The 18,773-nt window shown below is 38.9% G+C and overlaps 1 protein-coding gene across 1 annotated transcript in view; it reads right to left on the minus strand.

Annotated features, from left to right (window-relative positions):
* The window catches only part of rcbtb2 (regulator of chromosome condensation (RCC1) and BTB (POZ) domain containing protein 2), an 82,564-nt gene that overhangs the window by 42,584 nt on the left and 21,207 nt on the right, over window positions 1-18,773 (minus strand). The window contains exons 2-6 of the mRNA XM_039745855.1: window positions 13,901-14,057; window positions 13,410-13,560; window positions 4,045-4,211; window positions 1,207-1,365; window positions 69-176 (exon numbers count right to left, since the gene is read on the minus strand). Of these exons, the coding sequence (XP_039601789.1) occupies window positions 69-176; window positions 1,207-1,365; window positions 4,045-4,211; window positions 13,410-13,560; window positions 13,901-14,026 (711 nt within the window). The 5' untranslated portion in view covers window positions 14,027-14,057. The remainder of the gene's footprint in view (window positions 1-68; window positions 177-1,206; window positions 1,366-4,044; window positions 4,212-13,409; window positions 13,561-13,900; window positions 14,058-18,773) is intronic.

Below are 18,773 nucleotides of genomic sequence, written 5' to 3' on the forward strand. Positions count from 1 at the left end.
GGTAATGACCAGATTTCACTTGTATTTCAAATTATGCATCTTAAAGAAGTGAAATAATATAGAATTACCTGCACAACATTTACACCTTGCAAAGCTGCTATTCTGCATGGAGTCTGTTGATTGCTGTTGTTTCCTAATCCAAGCTGTCCATTACAATTATAGCCCCAACCATATGCCTGTAAGTAGAAGAAATAATCAAGATACTGAGCAGTCTACAAGGTTTACCAGAGCAAGTAGTTTATCCAGCAAATTTAGTTCTGACATAAAACTAATAGAAATTCTTTTAAGAGGAAGGCCAAGGAAGACTTGATTAGAGATGGTCAGATTAGATGAATAAAATATAGGTCTCTCCCCAAAAGATGTCCAGTAATGTGGGGGGTTTGAGGACAAAGTTATGGGTGACAACCATCTAATTTCAGCAAACCCAGAATATGTTAAAGAATTCATCATTATCACCAGATTACTTTTAGTGTCTCCCTGCTGAGCACAGACCCTAAAAAATATCTTGAATCTCTTTGCACATGGTATTAAACCTGGCCAGGGTCATACAACTAACACCTCAATAGCAAAAGCTACAAAAGGACAACAGTAATTATCATTACAACAGTCTCCAAACAATTCGTTTAACAAAAACACACTTGCATGTGTTCATCGAGTTACTGCAGGAAACTCTAAAGGTGAATTCTAGTTCATAAACCTCACAGCTTGTGCTTATTTATGATTATCAGATCTTAGAGTCTTACCTTTTGCTTGTCAGAAATGATAACCACAGCTGACTATTGGCAAAAATGATAAACGTTGATAATAATGTGTATTTGTGGTGTGCAAAAAAAAAAAAAAAAAAGATGCACTATCAGCTCTATTTGCATGCGTCAAAGGGTACAGACTAAAATAATCATGAAGAAATTGTTACACAATACTTTAAATAAACAAAGAGTGCCACTGTTTAATTCCAATAAATATAACAAGAGAATCCATTCTGAGAAGAATAAATAATATGATCATCAAACTATAGCAGAAATCTTGCTGAATGCGGCATATGTCATCAACCATTTCTACAGTTTGTGGTTCTAGTATGATACGGCGCCATATACACTGTCCATGTATTATGTTTAGTAACTCATGCCCCACTCCGCCACTTGGGGGAGAAATAAAACACACAACAAACACCAGTAACACCAGATTACAGACTCAACATTCTCTTACCTCTCCGTTATCCAGTACAGCCATGGAGCACAACTGTCCACAAGCAATATTTACTGCAACTTTATTTTGCAAGCAGCTGCTCACTCTTCTAGGAGTTGGCTGGTTTGCATTGGACCCTGATCCAACCTGTCCAGAATTATTGTAACCCCAAGCATAAACCTGTAAGCACAAAACATTTTGTGTTGAAAGTATATAATTGAAGGTCTAATTGTGGCAAGAGACACAGTTTAAATATCTCTCTATATATAAAAAAAAATCCTGGAATGGAAAAGCAAGGCGACGATACGTGATCTTCTCGGCAGTTATCAAAAGACATTTTAAAGACCCGCGAGACAAAAAAGACCAGCCACGCAGCATCTCGCGGGGACCGTAAACATGAGACTTGGTGCCAAGAGATTGTCCCAGGGCAGTCTTGTGGGGATGTGGGACGTAAGATTCTTGCAAGACATACCCTTCTTATCAAATAAGAGCACGGAGAGCCAGCAAAACATTCAGTCATGTAAAGTCACGTGGCACACACAGATCCTGTGCTCTCAGCAAAGAAGAAAGAGCAGCAAGGAGAAAAGAGACCCAAGGCGCAAAACGTATGCAGAGAAAGGTACAGAATATGAAAGCAGTAACAGTCAAAAGTATTGTAGCGTCCCAGCCAAGCTGAAGCCTTTTTTGTTTTAAGTGACTGTTAGGTCCGATCGAGGGAGGGCAGAGTGCAGCACGGCAGACTGGTAGCTGGGTGCTGATTGATGCGGTAAGGGGGAGGCGAGACCCCTGGGAGGAGGGGTTGGAGAGGGTGCTAGAAAGTTGTGTTTGGGGTTACGCAGTCGGCGATTGTTAAAGTAGAACTTCTGTGACACTTTATTACGTCAGTCACTACAGTATCAAAAAACAGATAGCACAAATCGCATTGATGCAAACAAAAGGTCACAGCTTTTGTTTAAGTCACAGAATTTCAAAAACGGGGTTTAACTCACATGCATTTATTGGTTACTTTGGGGAAAAAAATTATTAACTGCTGATGATGTGGATCATTTTGTCTGTGCCGAAATTCCAAACACAGAAACCTATCCTGAATTATGGTACAAAGTCATTAAACACATGTCTCACGGAGCTCATTTAAAAGATTCAGCATATTGGGACACGAAAGATTCCAAATATTGTTTTTAAAAAGGTTCTGAAATAAAAGTGAAACTAATGAAATAGCAAAGAAAATTCAAAGAAAAAAAAAAATCTTACAAGTGTGTATCCGGAAAACCAAACATGGGGGTTGGCGAGCGAAGTGAGCAGGGGGCGAAGCCCCCTAGTAAGAAGATGAAAATGTGTTAATCTATATTTTTATTGAAGCTATGCACTTCTGTTTAAAAATGATAATGGAAAATATATATGCAGAGCAAGTATAGTAGGTTAGTCCTAAACTTAAAAGTACCTCCATTTTCATGCCTGCAATTTTACTTTTTATCTGCAATGAATACAAAGAAACAGAATGCTGGTAGAAATGTTTGAAGAAACACAGTTAGAAATACAATGTAAAGTTCTAAACCAGAGATCCATCCAATGTTTGAAAACATCCATCCATCTATTATCTAACCCGCTATATCCTAACTACAGGGTCACGGGGGTCTGCTGGAGCCAATTCCAGGGCACAAGGCAGGAAACAAACGCCAGACAAGGTGCCAGCCCACCGCAGTGTTTGAAAACAGAAAACAAAATATGCTGTCAAAAGTAAAAGCACAAAATCAGTAGACTTAAAATCATAAAGAAATTTTAGGTCGTAACCTACATTTACATATTCTTAGAGTCAGAGGCAGTCAGTCGGTGGCACACTCCCGTGAAGCCAATCGCATTATGTGACACAGTTAGTGACTCATCACAATGAGCCCATGACTCGGTCCTACAAAATCACACTATAGGGCTGGGCTCAGTGGGCATGAGAGCTAAGAAGCAGTGCATGCTCATCGGGCAGTACAGTGCATATAATGCAGACCAAGAATAAAGAACATGGGTGTTTTGAGACCTCACAAGCAGAAGAGAAACTCATCTTTCTGAAGTCATGTGTTTTATGTACCATGACAGAAAGGAAAAAAAGAAAAATAAAAGACAGAGATTGCAACTGAAGTTACTGTACCTGGTAACCTGTCAGGCTGCATGCTATTGGAGTCAGAAAAGGGGTAAGCACGACTGTGCTGGAAGATCGATAATCGGTCAGAAAATGTGACATGGGCAGTGATTTTCAATAATTTAACTTGACATGGTCTGGTGACAAGATCAGCAACTACAGCTGGAAAATGTGACATAACCTCATGTCTATAAGTTGTGTAATGTGACATCAGTCTAAAGTTTTATCTGTAATTTCAGATAGCTGGATTTATAGATCTGGACAAAAAGCAAGCAAAAGGCAATGTTAGTGGCAGCCCAGTCGGACACCCCTATTTGTATATAATTTTACAAATCTAGCTACTCTCTCTTCAATATAAATTTCTCCAATTTGTGAACATTTTGGAGTAGACGATGTTATAGGTACTATATATGGAATCACTCTCTTTTCCGATGACTCCATTGTATATTTTGTCTGGTGATGCTATTTTGGTTTAGGTTCTTTAATATTTAAAAAAGTACACCACTTCTATAATTCGAAATTGTTTAATATGTCTTGAATATTTTCTACTATACTTGTATACTTGTAAACACTTCATAAAACTAATTATTTAATGTATCTTGTAAATTATGTATAATGTTTTACTCTAAACACAATACTGAAGGTAATGTGTGTTAAACAGACCCAATCAAACCAGTAATTGTTTTAAGGAAGTGTCTGAATCATAACACGAATATGGTGAAGCTTACCTCTCCATCCTGTGTTAAGGCGATAGTGTGGTGAGAGCCACAGGCCACCTGAGTAACCTTCTTGTTCAGTAGATTAGTGGACACTTGAGCAGGTGCCAGTCCTTGGTTTGTAGTTCCATTTCCTAACTGACTATATCCATTATGTCCCCAGGCATACACCTCTCCCTCTATGAAAAAAGAAAAAACATACATACACAACAGATATTAGAAGTAGGGTACACAATTTCAAAGAGCTTAATGTTTATTAATTTAACAACTTTTATAAATCACTGCTCCACAAAAATAAATGTTCTAATTAAAATGTGCTGCCATTGCAATACAAAAATCAGATCAGACTGCTTATTTGTCTGCACTGTATACCTTCAGTTGCATGTTCACTTTTGCTGCTCCAAGTTTAAACTTTTTTCTGTTGCTTTAAGAAACAAAAATTGTAATTAATGCAACAAAATTAAATGTCATCCTTGCCTCTTTGATTTACTATTCCTTCACTATCACTCCACTCTAACTCCACATACAGTATCCTGAAGACAACTGCAGTCGCAACAAGTTGAGCAAGACAGGCAAGGGCACCCTACCCTCTACAACTTCCAACTCCTACCCGGGGAATTTCCAGACACTCTCAAGCCAACTGTGTTATAATCCCCCCAGTGTCCAGAATCTCCCCACGGTTGTCTCCTTACAGGCTATGCCTTTCCACAACACCCAAGAAAGATGTCCAGGAATATCATAGCTACATGCCCAAAGCGCCTCAGTAGGCACCTCCTGGTCTGAAGAAGTCGCTACATTGACATTTTCTCATATTACTGTGCATCTCACCCTTTTACAGAGCATGAGCCCAGCAGTCTTCCTCAGGATTCACATACAGTCTCAATATGTTTTGGTCACTCTATAACATTCATGACCTTTGGGTTTTCATACACCTCTGCTTTATGTACCATGCATTACTCAAGCACTCTTAAATAATGAGAACTATGAAAAGCATAATCTACTCTATAGTAGTGCTGGGCGGTATACCGGTTCATACCGAAAACCGTTTTTTATTTTTTTTATGATATGGATTTTTCTTATACTGCAACACCGGTTTAAATAGCCTAAACGACGTTCGGAACGTGGCGCAGCAGGAAACTGTTCAAGTGGGGACCTTTTTCACTGCTACACTGCTAAATAGTGGGCGGTAGCATAGTATGCCGCGTGGTGAAAATGGACAGAGAGCATTCCGAAACTGAACTAAAAGCAAAGTTGAACATGATGAACAGAAGAACTTTTGCCGAAAAAAAGGAGTCACGTCCGTCGCCTGGAGATAACTTTAGTTTTAAAAGGTCAGATGTGTAAATACTGTTTCTATACTGCTGGATAATACTGCAAGCCAAGTTGTACTTGTTTTATTTGTTTTCAATACAGTGTAAAGTACCTGGGTACTGTGTAATAGTGTGACGACATGTTGACTTTATTCTCGCAATTTGTCATTAAAGTAGACCATTGTAAAATAAACGTCATCGTAAAATGAATATTTAATTTACTAGATTTTCTCAAACCCCGTCATAAGTCATATAGCACATTAAATGCTTTGTGTTAAGTGATTCTTAAACTGACTTCTTCTTGCACTAAGAGGAGGCACCGGCAGCGATCGCCGCACAGAATCCATTCACTTCATGATCTTCCTGCTCTCTGAACATTTAGAATGCTAAGATAAATACTTAATATAATTTTCATGGTGAAATGCATTAAAGCAAAAAATATTTACTATTTATTCCTTTTCTAAGAAATATTCGGTGCAATACAATTTTTGACAAACACTTCTGGATATTTTACTAAGTCTAAATGCCTCTTTGTATGGTTGAAAATATGTTGTCAAAATTATAGTTTGTTTTTGCAAAATTTGTTCAGTAAAAAGGTTCTATATTTTGACTGCATCTGTCATGCAATGTGATACCGTCTCCATTAGTGCCACCCCCTTGAAAACTATCGCTTTATGGGGCAATGCAAAACTGTATTAATACTTGTGTGCACATTAAAACGTTTTTTTTTTTGTACAATGTACAATACTCTTGACAGTGGAATAGGTTATTCTTAGCCAGTAATTGCAGTGGAAAATGTGGTAAACATCCACTCATGCATGGGGAAAAAAACACCGTTGAATACTGTGAAACCGGGATAATTTAGAAAAATACCGTGATATAGAATTTTGGTCATACCGCCCTGTTAAGTGGATGCAGTGGATTCTTCATGATTGACATGATCTTCCCTCACCCCAAAAGCAAAATGAATTCCAGCAATTCCTACCCTCTTTTAATAATTGAACTTATGATGCAAATCAAACAACTGTGCTCTGACCTCCTACCTAACTTTCTTACTTTCACCTCCGTAACATATCCCGTGTTCGCTCCTTCCTCTCCTTTTCTAATGCTGAGAAACTTGTCCATGCTTTGGTCACATCCCGCATAGATTATTGTAACTCGCTGCTGGCAGGTGCCCCTTCTAATCTTATATCACAGCTCCAGCTTATTCAAAACTCAGCTGCAAGAGTCCTCACTCGAACCAGCAGCAGCGAGCACATCACATCCATCCTGGTCCGTCTTCACTGGCTCCCCGTGTCTTACAGAATCGAATATAAAATCCTACTAATAACCTACAAAGCCTTAAATAACCTTGCGCCAAACTACATCAGTGACCTTCTCCATCACTATGTGCCTGCCCATCCACTAAGGTCCTCTGATTCTGGCCATCTTGTTGTGCCCAACACTAATCTACACTCCATGGGTGACAGCAGGGCCTTCAGCTGTATAGCGAGTGCCCAGACTCTGGAATGACCTACCGAAATGAATCAGGTCAGCTGACTCCATGAATTCTTTTAAAAAACAACTCAAAACTCATCTGTTCAGGAAGGCTTTTAGCTCTACTTGACTTCATTCCCCTTCTCTCAGTTTACCTCTCTGTCAAGATGCTCATGTAACCTGTGTGTGTGTGTGTGTGTGTGTGTGTGTGTGCTAGACCATCAATTCTGTTGTCTGTTAGGCTTTCTCTGAATTTACTGTTTTGATCTTCTTTATTTATTTATTTGGTTTGTACAATGCTATATAATGTATACCCTGCCGTTCTTTCTTATATTCTGTAAGTGCCTTGAGCATGGGAAAGGCGCTATATAAATAAAATGTATTATAATTGCCTAGTTTTAATTAACTTGTTAAAAATATGTATACCTTTTTTCTGGGCAAGCCTTCTGTGAATGGGATTTAATTTAAAATTTGTATGCCTTTTTTGGGGGTATGTTTTTATTCAAATTACATTTAAAACTCGTATGTATTCCTTTTCTTTTTATGTTCCTTTTATAAAAAAGATATTGTTTGCATTACTTAACTAAATTATCACTACAATTTTAATGTACTAGAGTCACCTCTCCGGAAGAAATCAATCCACCACTAATAAAAATTCCACAGGGGAAACACTGAATCTGGATTTAAAGGTGTACGTGAATAATGGATACAGAATGTCAAAGACAAATTCACTAAGCCATTTCAGGTTTGGGAGAGTAGTGGCATGGAGTCACCGCAGTACCAAGAAAGAGATGACTGAGCTACAGCTGGGTATGATCTAGCTAGCATGACCTGTGTGCTAAAAAAAACTCTAACTTGTCAGAGAAAACCACTTTGCTGAAGATTTACAGTATTTATGTCTTTGACTCTCTCTCTCCTACACATGAAATGACTGGAATACCGCGATTCCTGGATTTGAATCCTGGTCTGAATGCTCAATGTGTGGAGTCTGCGACTTCTCCCTGTTTCTGCACCAGTCTGTCTTCAGGCATCCAGTTTTTCTCCTATACATGAAAAGATATACAGGTTTGATTAACTGGTGACTCCAAACATTCAAAATGAAAGAATATCTTGTGCTGAGCCAAACCACAAGAGCACTGGGACTTGTAGAAATATACAAGTAAAATCTTAAATCAAACATATCAGGAATGTGCATGACAAGTAAGTTTCAGAAGTGAAAGGTCAGGCAGAATACACTACATTCTAGCCTTTAAATATAATCACAATTAACCAGTGATGGAAAAAAAACATTTAAACAGTGTAGCACTTTCCTCCAATCCACATTTCGATTAGGGATTATTATTATTATTAAAAGGCTTTGAGAGTGTGATGGACAGCTGGGACGCCCCTTTGACACTGGATCCGGGAGAGCAGCCATGGGATGCACACTACGTCCCCAGGAACGCGTGGTGGCAGCCCTCCGGGTTGTATTGGAGCTACAGGCCTGCAACATCGGAGCTCAGCCTTGTTGGACTCCGTGGCCACCACCAGGAGGAGCTGCACAGCTTAACGAGCCCGTGTCACACCCGGAAGTGCAGCCTGAGTTAGGTTAATTATCACCTGAAGCACTTCCGGGTGGGCTATAAGAAGAGCCTGCAGCCACTACTCGAGGTGCCAGAGTTGGGCGGAGGAGGAAGAGGAGGAGGAGGAGGAGGACAAAGCTGCCTGGGAGGAGTGGAGGAAGAAGAGTGTGTTTTGGGGACTGTGTGGGACATGGGGAAGATATGCCCCACAGCTGAAGATAAAAATTAAAACTTTGTGGTTCATTTTTATACGTGCCACCACTGTCATTCTGTGTCGGGTCGACGCCTATATAGCGCCTTTGCCACAAGAGGTAATGCATTAATACTTACTACTACGTTAATATTTTAAACCCGATTACGCCTCATACACAAAATTCAAAATCATACTTTTATCTCTGTAACCAGTTCTATCTTGCCAGATGAACCTGGTACTTGCTTTTAGTTTGAAAACAATAGCAATTTATGCTCTGTTTACTGTAAAGAGAAATGAAAAAATATATCAAAAGATTACATTAGGTTTATAAACGAAACAAAAACAATTACTCTACAAACAGCATTTATTATTTCTTGGAAGTGTGAAGGAAGCAGTTGTCACTTAGACTTCACACCTTAATTTTCTTAGCATACTGTATTTGAAGACGTAAGTTTAAGTCTTCCATACTTACAAACACAGAAATTCTTATAAACACTTAATTATGGTTGGTCAACTTGGACTTCTCAATATACCTTAACTGAACATATCTGGAGTACAACACAGACAACACAAAAAGAGAGAAGGCACGCAAACGTTTTCCCATGGGGACTGAAGCTGGGCCAGAGCACTGTGAAAACAGCTAGACTAGCCATTGCCCAAACAATTTGTCTTTGTATAATTCCATGCACACTATAATAAAACAACTTGAAAATCCGTTAATGTTATCATTTTTATTGCTGAACTTCCATTAATTCTCCAAAACATTAGAACAGATGCAACATATCTGGAGTCAGTTAAAATATTTCCTATAAAAGGCTTGAGCTGGACTATAAGGCAGGAGGAAGAGAGAACAAACAAAACTACCCCAAAAATCTGGTTAGTTATCAAGGCTGTTTGCCCTTAGGAGAATAACGGCACAGACGTCAAGCAATTCACTGAAGCGTGTTAGACTGGATCAAGTTAACTTACCTGATAAATACATCTGTACAAAAGTGTGAGGTTCTGAAAATATCTGGCAGCTTTAAAGAAATATGGAAGCGTAAATTCCTAGAAACAAAGAAAATGCTAAGAAAAGTAATGTGACCAGTTTGGGATAGGTTGTAATTTAGGGGTGTAGAAGACATCCTCATCTCTTAGAAAGAAACCCATTCATTTGCTTCCAGCATAGTAGAAATTTTTTATCAATTCATCCACCATTCAGAATGTACTATCAGTTAAAATACAATCATGTATTTACACCATTCATAAATTAAATAATATGTAATGTGAGCAAAATACTCAGAATTGGGGGAACATTAACAGATTTGTATATTAACAATTTCTTTGCATCCTTTGAAGAACTGTCCCTAACATATAACTTCTTGTCAAAATATTTCTTGTCCTACATGCAAGCTACAAATATGACCAATTTTCCTAACTGTATCATAGAAACGATTCTTTTCTACTCACAATAGAAATATTGGTCATGTTTCCAAACTGAACAAGTGCTTCTATAAATAAACATCTGTGGAAGAGTAAAGGGAACAGGACCTTCCACTTAGATTTTCAGGTGATGAATGCAAGCCATCTCTTGATTAAATCGGTGCCAAACATGGCCTAACTCTGCTCAAAACCCTTCATCCCTGTAGACCAGGGGTCTCCAACCTTCAAGAGAGCTACTTTTACAAAATGAAAATGGCCGAGAGCTACTCATGTTTTCTAACGTTTATTCTCATAGCTTATTTCAACCCAAACAAACTGAATAAACTTATTTTGCCTGAACATTTACAAAATGTTGGCATCCACAACTCACATTTTGCATTAAAACATCACAAAAAATATTTAGTTCAGCTGCAAGTGCATTTTGTACGTCTGTATGCATTCTCTAGTGTGTCTCACACTATGGAATTAAAACATGAATGCTGTCGAAACAAAACAAATCCACAGATATTCCTTATTCATTTGTCATTTTGTTCCATGCCACTGTTTCACTTTATTCACATGTGTGACGTGTTTTTTAGTTAGTCAGATGACTGGCACTGCATGGAGTCATCAAGAGAGGCAGGGGTACGGTGGTGTGGAGCCACTTAGGTTCACTCTTCTGGAGTCATTTCAATGTTCGTCTGTCAGTCTTGTTCTGCACCTTAACTTCATGACATTCATGGCAGACTCACAGAGGTATGGAGACCCAAACAAAGCAGACATTTTCAGAGCTGCTTGGGGAAGATTCTTCTAGTTAGCAGGCTCTACTAAGCTCCAGAAATGCCGAGAATGCTGATGAGATTTTAACTGCACATTGTTTTGAAGGTTTACTAATATATAAAATATATAAAATCCAATGTCTGTCTGTTTTTCATAAGAGAACTACTTAATGGATTTAGATCAGGTTTTTTCTATAATTTGCTTGAACATTCCGGTTGATTTTGCGATGTCGCTCATTTCGCTGTGTATCATAGTTCGCCTGTGGTGCCGATTTATTTGCGCGAAACCGAGATCCACACAACAGGCTGGGGGTAGGGGCCTTCCTCACTGACTAGCCAGCTTCGGGGCGTCGTGTGCCTTAACTTCGCTTAGCTAGTGAACGAGAGAACAATTCAACTTTGTTTGATTTTTAAAATAAAGTGTTTCTTAGGTCTTGATGAGTTTGAGTCCAGATATTCTCTTAAGTGTACGCCACTTTGAAAAGATAGATTGCAATTCAGATTGTGGATTGAGATTTTGTGTTAAAAGGATCGTGATATGATTTTTTGGAAAGATCGCCCACCCCTAATTTGACTAATCAAGTTTTTAAATTTATGTGGGATTCATTAACCCTTTGACGAGCTACTTGGAAAGGGGTTGTGAGCTACCGGTAGCTCGCAAGTGACGTGTTGGACTGTAGACGGTTTTACAGACAGAAAACATTGCTGATGAGAGATGTCAAAGGAGAATAGCCAGTTTGAGCTGACAGAAAGGCTACAGTAACTGAGATAACCAACTGTGGTGACCAGAAAAGCACCTCAGAATGCACAACACATTGAACGTTGAGGTGCATTGGCTACATTAGCAGAAGGCCACGTCAGGTCCACTCCGGTCAGCAAAAAACAGTAAGCATGGCTGCAGACAGGAAAAATGTAACCTGAACACCGGAAAATCATAGTACTGTATGATCTGATGAATCTGAATTTTTGGTAAGGCACACATATGCTCAGAATTTGGTGCCGACAGAATGAATCCATGCACCCAACTTGCCTTGGTTCAGCAGTCTACGCTGCTGGTGGTGTAATGGTGTGGGGAATGCTTTCTTGGCACACAATGGGCCAGTTTAACACCAACAACCACTTGAATGCCATGGCCTCCATAAGTAGTGATGAGATCTCGCTCGCTCAGTCACTCAGCCCCCACCTTACTTCATAGCATCGCCACTACAGTCTATAATGTACGATTCAAACTGCAATACCAAAAAAATACAACAGTGGTACAACAGTTCAAAGGAATCAAGTTACGCCAAGCCCTGATGTGACAGACAGAGAAAGATGACAAGGTATAGTTGTTAACTTGAAATGATAACAAATGAGAACCAGACAAGTAGAAGGAGGACTGCAATATACTAAAATATTTGAGTCAGTTTTACGAAGAAAGTCAAATCTAGACTGTAAAATCCTGTCTAGCTGGAGTAGAGCTGGCCCAAAGAATGAAGGGGTGGCACCAAGGAAGGTTATGGAGGCTAACAAAGACAGCCAGCAAGTCAGAGCACTGCAGCCAGATGCACCGAGTAAATAAGCTCACATCTGGAGCAATTTCTGCATTGTTCAATGTATGATCAGTGACTCACAAAAACATCTATCCATGGGGCACAGCACAGAGTCTGACATACACCCTGCTTGAAAAGCAAGCTAGCCTGGGGCATGTGCTGGATTCCTGTTAAGCAGATCTGTCAGATGGGAAATTCAGGTGGTAACAAGACCAGATACTAACGCAGCTAGAACAGGACTTTACACAGTATGAAAACGCTCAAAGAAATAACCCAAGTCTATTGATTTACTCATTTGAACAGTTCACAGTAAAAAGGCAAAAACAAAACAAAAAAACAACACACACACACAAAACATTTTTTTGCAACAGCATATAGTTGGGATAAAAACGGACATCAAGAAGAAGAGTACATTTTTAGAGTTGGGAGATAACCAGCTGCGAGTGTGGTATTATCTTTAGACCTACAGGTGCAAAGAAAATTGTCCTCTTCAAAGTGACAGTGCCCTCAGAAAACAGACGGAAAAGTGAAAACAGAGAGTTGGGGAGCAGTTTGGGGGTGAAAATGAAATGAAAAAATGAGTTCATGACTCAGTCCTCAGCAAAATTAAGAGAGTGTATTGACAGCGTATCGCCACTTGGTAGTGTAAGAGAAGCATGTAAAAAGCTAGAGCCAAGTGGAAGAATAACCTAGATGTTTCTTAACGAGGAGTCCATTTTTGCTAATGAAGCACTTATTGCTTAAGCAACATTTTTTATAAGAAAATTGGGTGACAAAACAAAGTCAACTGGAAGAAGACGGGGCAGAACTGAGATGACGGAATTACAAAGGGTATTCCCAGGATGCTGGACTTTGCAATCAAGCTCTTCAAAGGCTGGCATGGATAGAATCTTAAGAGCCTAATGAAGAACACACAGGTGCTCGCCCCAGGTGAAACAAAACGTAAAATGGAATTGATGCCACTGTCAAGGAAATTACTAATCTGCCAAAGAGACCTGGTAGCCAGGATTTTTATCTAATTCAGCATACTTCAACCAATACAAAAATTGGCCTTGACATCATTATATACAAAAAGAGAAAAGAACGCTGTGTGTGTTATTTTTTATTTTAAACTACATTCTTACCAGCAGTAGCAATAACCACATGGGGTCCTGTTCCATAACTCAGAGATACGATCTTCTTCCCACACAAGGCATCTACTTTCCTGGGCTCAATAGTGTTCTGAATATCTCCTATTCCAAGACAGCCACTACAGTTTGTACCGATGGCAAACACCTGAAAGAAAATGCAAATCATTTGAGCAGTAACATGGTTTCAATTATAACTTGTTCAAATATTTCAAAGTAATATTTTTCATTGGCAATCAGTTTTATACATCACATAATAAAACAAATATTTGATCGTGGTGTGCAAAACATCTATTGATTCAGTATATTTGCCTTCAAAAATAAAGCATATGTATAAATTATCCCAGGACAATTACTTGCCATTTGCCCAAGTCTCTGACGGTATGAGCTTAGATTGGCATTATAAGCCTAAAAATAGAAAGACATCATTCTGATCTACTTATGTGATCACCTTGACCTTAAGCCCGAAGAAAACAAATCTCACGTACCTCATCATTCACAGTAACATAGAGGGCTTCATTTCCAGAACTTCCATAAACACATGCCTGGTGAATTAACTTCAAGTCCTCAGGTGGAAGAAGAGCAAATATAGGCCACTTTCCAACATCCAGCATGATAAGGACTCTTGCTTTGGTGCTTTAGTACCTAGGAAAATCCACAATACAAAAATATTTTTCACCATGCCACATGTAATTATATAGTATAATACTGAACCATCAAAAGAAATGGCTAGCATTTCAGTTTTTAATGTCAGTAAAGTCAAGACAGACACACAGCTATAAAATTTATCACAATATACATTTTTACAATTCTGAAGAAGACGAATGTTAGTTAGCAATTACACAGAAATATTAATAGCATGTCAAACCCCAGTCATTGAGAAGAACAGACACCCAGAACCACCTATGCTTGAATGATTGGAAAGTCGCATTAAAAAAACTTACAAAGACATTCAACTTTAGAAATTTGTATAAAAGTCATATTTATTTTTTTATGCAAAAAGAAGAAAGTCTTGCTTTCTCTCTTTTCCACATGAACCCTTCCATAAAACTTTAGTTCTTAAAACATCACAATGATATCAGGTAAAACAGAGTATTGAATTTAAAATCCTCCTTCTCATATGTAAAAACAAATTATAGTGTGAATAGAAAAGTATCACCTCCCTTCTAAATATTCACATTTTGTTGCTTTGTAGCATGAAATAAAAGACACACAAAAAATATTTACTCAATGCAACTTGTAACAGCCACGTGAAAGATATACTAGCAACAGTTCAGGAAAAAAAAAAAAATAGAATCACTGTGATAGTGAAACGATTCCCACGTCAGTACTTTGTGGAGCCACCTTTGGCTTTGATTACAGCTCTGATTCTGTTCGGATTCTTCTCTACCAACTTTGCACATCCAGACTGTGCAATATCTGTCCACACTTCTTTACAGAAATGTTCAAGCTCAGTCAAACTGGATGGTGACCACTGGTGGACTGCAAGTCATTCCACAGATTTTCAATATGGTTTAAGTCTGGGCTCTGACTAGGCCATGCAAGGACATGAACCTTTTTCTCCTTCAGCCACTGTGTGGTCAACTTTGCTGTTTCTTCTGTTCATTGTCATGTTGGAAGGTGAACCTTCTTCTCACTGACAACTTTTAGGCAGAGGGCAGCAGGTGTTCCACAACAATTTGACAGTATTTTGCTCCATCCATTTTTTCCTTCTATCTTCAAAAGTGCCCTAGTACAGTGGTCCCCAACCTTTTTGACACCAAGGGCCGCTTTACTAGAAGCACATTTTTTCATGGTTTGGGGGGGATTTGTTGGAGGGTTGGAGTTTGTGGGGTGATTACATTACATTTCTGTTATTTTTAAGTTATAATTTAGTAACAGAAATTATTATTACAGCTTACCATAATGCAGAATCAGTGGGAGCCCTGAGCTTGTTTTCCTGCAACCAGACGATCCCATCTGGGGAGGATGGAAGACAGTGACACGCAAAGTGTGTTGCTTATGTTCAGTCTACTTAATAAACTCGTTTTGGTTGCTGTCACTGCAGAAAACGCTGCCTCACAAAGATAGGATGTTGGAAATGGAAGCAGCTTCATAGTTTCTTTCACGTTATTTTAATCTCCTTCTGTCTACAAGTTATGCTGATGAGAATTTTTCTCAGCATTTCTTTGCGATAATACACTTTCAGGGTGTGAATAATGCCCAAACCCAATGGCTGAAGCATTGCAATTGGGCGGGAGGAATTCAACGCGAACATTATCTGAATGCGGAAGCATGTTGTGGGCAGCACAGTTATCAATCAGAAGTCAAATCATCCTTTTCTTCTTCTTCATATTGTGATGTTTCTGAACTATTTTGGGATCCCCCCACCCAACGGGAACGACACACTGAAGTGCACCCCGAAGCACGATTGCAGCATCTGTGTAAGATTGTTTGTCTGTTACCGGAACAAGGAAACAGCAGGCTCACAGCATGTTGTTGGGTTGATGGAGGTCCCAAGAGAGTTTAAAAACCTCAAATATTCTTGAATGAGTGCCGCATTAATAGGAATGTTTCTTGAACGAGCATCACTGAACCACATAAAAACGGCTTTTTCGGTGTCTTTAAATGCAGCAGTTTGCATACGTTTACAACCCGAGTATTTTCTTCTTTTCTGGATATAAAAAAGACATATGCATTGCATTTGTCAATCCAACATTAACGCTGTTATCATTTTTTCGTGTCTGCCGTTTCTATAGAAGGGTGACAATGAGTTAAATTCCGATGGATGTTTTTCAAATGATGAGCAATAAGAAAAAGGTATCACTGAAAACCAAAGAAAACAAAAACTGCAAAAAAACAGTACGAAGAAAGAACATTTTTTACAATGTTTCTGTTTGGGGATCGTTGTGCAAATGTGCACAACTGAGCTGCGACCACAGAACTAACTGCTCTGTGGGTGATTCATTCAAGCATTTCAAGGTCACTTCATTGTAGTGAAAGTATCTGCTGCTGAATGTACTTCGTAGTAACGAGATTTCTATAGACTCGTGTCATATGGGGAAACTGTCAGAAACATAAAAATACCTCATTGTAATACTCTCTCACCTCGCTCTCTCCTCTCTCTGCGCCGTTACAAAGCCCAGCCCGCCTAGCGTTCTGAAAAGTGTCCTCAGTGAAGGATGCTGGAATTTTGCTGTAGCCCTTCACTGAGCGAGTCTCCGATGCCGGTGGTTTTCTCGCGTGGGCCGCGGACCGTAAGTTGGGGACCCCTGCCCTAGTAGACTAGACTATATGGATAATGATGGATAACAGAACCAATGTTAGTCTTTCATTATATATCCACATCCATGGATGACTAATGGTTCATTGTAGCTCCAGTTTGTTTAGACTAGCATAGCATACTTCTACTTTTCCGCATACGTATTTTTGTATAGTGTGTGTGTATATATATATATATATATATATATATATATATATATATATATATATATATATTGCACAGAATTTCCATTTACAACATATTTTTTTACAATTATGTACCTGAAAAATATTTAGAAATCTTTAAAGGACTTGAAATTCATTTCTAAAATGGGGGTACCCTCTTTAAACATAATAATTTTAGACTCCGTGAGGGGAATAACAGTGTGATTGTTGGGTAACAGACCTGAGTTTAACTCTTTTAGGGCTAATTTTTTTTTATTTCTTTTCTCCCAGGGCTGAATATTTTTCGAAAAACTCACTTTTTTTAAAAAAAGAGCACAAAGCAATTGTTTAACATATCAAATCAATAAAAAATATGTACTTTTGACAAATGTTACTGTCTTGCATGATGTATGAGCCTGCATACTATATGATTTCACATACATATCACATACACATTACACAGCAAAGTCCTGCAAAGTCTGATCTCGCACATTGCACTGCTTACAATACGTGTTGCACTGGTGTTTCCTTTTCAACTGTCTGTTGCTGCACTTTCTCACATATATTGTTAGTGTGTACTGTAGTGAGACAATTCACCCATATGACATCGTGCCATGCTACTGCCACCAAGTTTTCCGCCCACATGATAACCGTATTGTCACCTCTTTTCATCTTCAGCCTGTGAAGGCCTGTGTCTCCTGTTCACCCTAACTGTGCCACAAGCTCCAATCCTCCTGCCAGTCCGGTAGCCAGTTTGGGTCCCACGGATCAATGTCTGGGTATTTCTCCCACATGAACCTTGCCGTAGGTGCGTTGGCTGCGCAAATGCGCTCAGCTGGCAGCCAATCACCTGGGGCGGCATCGGCTGGTGTCCGATGAGCTGATGCCTGTTCCTCACTCTCTTGCTCAATCTCCTGATCAAAGTCAACAAAATCAGATTCTGAAAAATCAGAGTCCGACTCAGCAATAATGTGCAAAACATCATCTACTGAGTATTTTCTTTTCTGCACTCGCTTCGCCCCGGTGAGATGTCGATGCCATCTTGCCTTTATTTACATTTCGTAACTCACGCACATGCAAGGATTAGATGCTGGGTCAATGAGTCCAACATTCCTCCAAGCAGAGAATGCCTGTGACGTATCAGTGAGTTTTGTCGCCATTACAAGCTGATTGTCACCTTCTACCCCGGATGTTGGCTTCTGTCGACATGTGCCCTCAACCCCTCCTGTCGACAAAAGTCAACATCAGCCCTAAAAGAGTTAAAAAGCACTTTGATAATAATATTTCAGGCATTTTTAATGTCAAAACATATTCTTTCTGATGTTTACAGTAGTATACAAAATTTTCATTCAGTAAAGTTGTTAGCCAGTCTTTCAAAAAATTTTATGTCTGCTATTTTTAATAATTTATTAATTGTACACGTAGAGATTTTCACTCATAATTAGCCCAAAAAAAACACACTTGCCAATGAAAATTGCAATAGAGTAATGCAAAATAATCTAATGAATGTAAAATAAAATATGCTGTGAATTGTTTTTATTTTTTCATCCATACTATACTGTTTTTCTCAGAGTATACTTTTCTGCAGCTTTAAGATAGATACGAAGTCAACATAAGGCTCTAGTGTGAATTTTTTTTAAGAAATTTGAGATATCAATTCATCCATTTTCTTAATCCACTTATCCAAGATTGGGTTGTGAGGGAAATCCGATATAGTTAAAAATATAATGAACACATTTTTAGCTTAGGGGGCACAGTAGTGCACCCCAGTTAACATTGTCACTTTACAGCTTTGCATAGCCTACACACTCCGTTCAAAGCCTCCACCCGATCTTCAGAGTGAAGTTTGCATGTTCTCCGCGTTTCCCTGTGTTTTTCTTCTGGGTACTTCAGATTTCCTCCTACAGTCTCAAAAGTCCTGTAGGTTTGGCTAAATGGTTCCAGTTTGAGTGTGGA

This window comes from Polypterus senegalus, chromosome 2, assembly GCF_016835505.1.
Source record: "Polypterus senegalus isolate Bchr_013 chromosome 2, ASM1683550v1, whole genome shotgun sequence".
Classification (NCBI taxonomy): Eukaryota; Metazoa; Chordata; class Cladistia; order Polypteriformes; family Polypteridae; genus Polypterus; species Polypterus senegalus.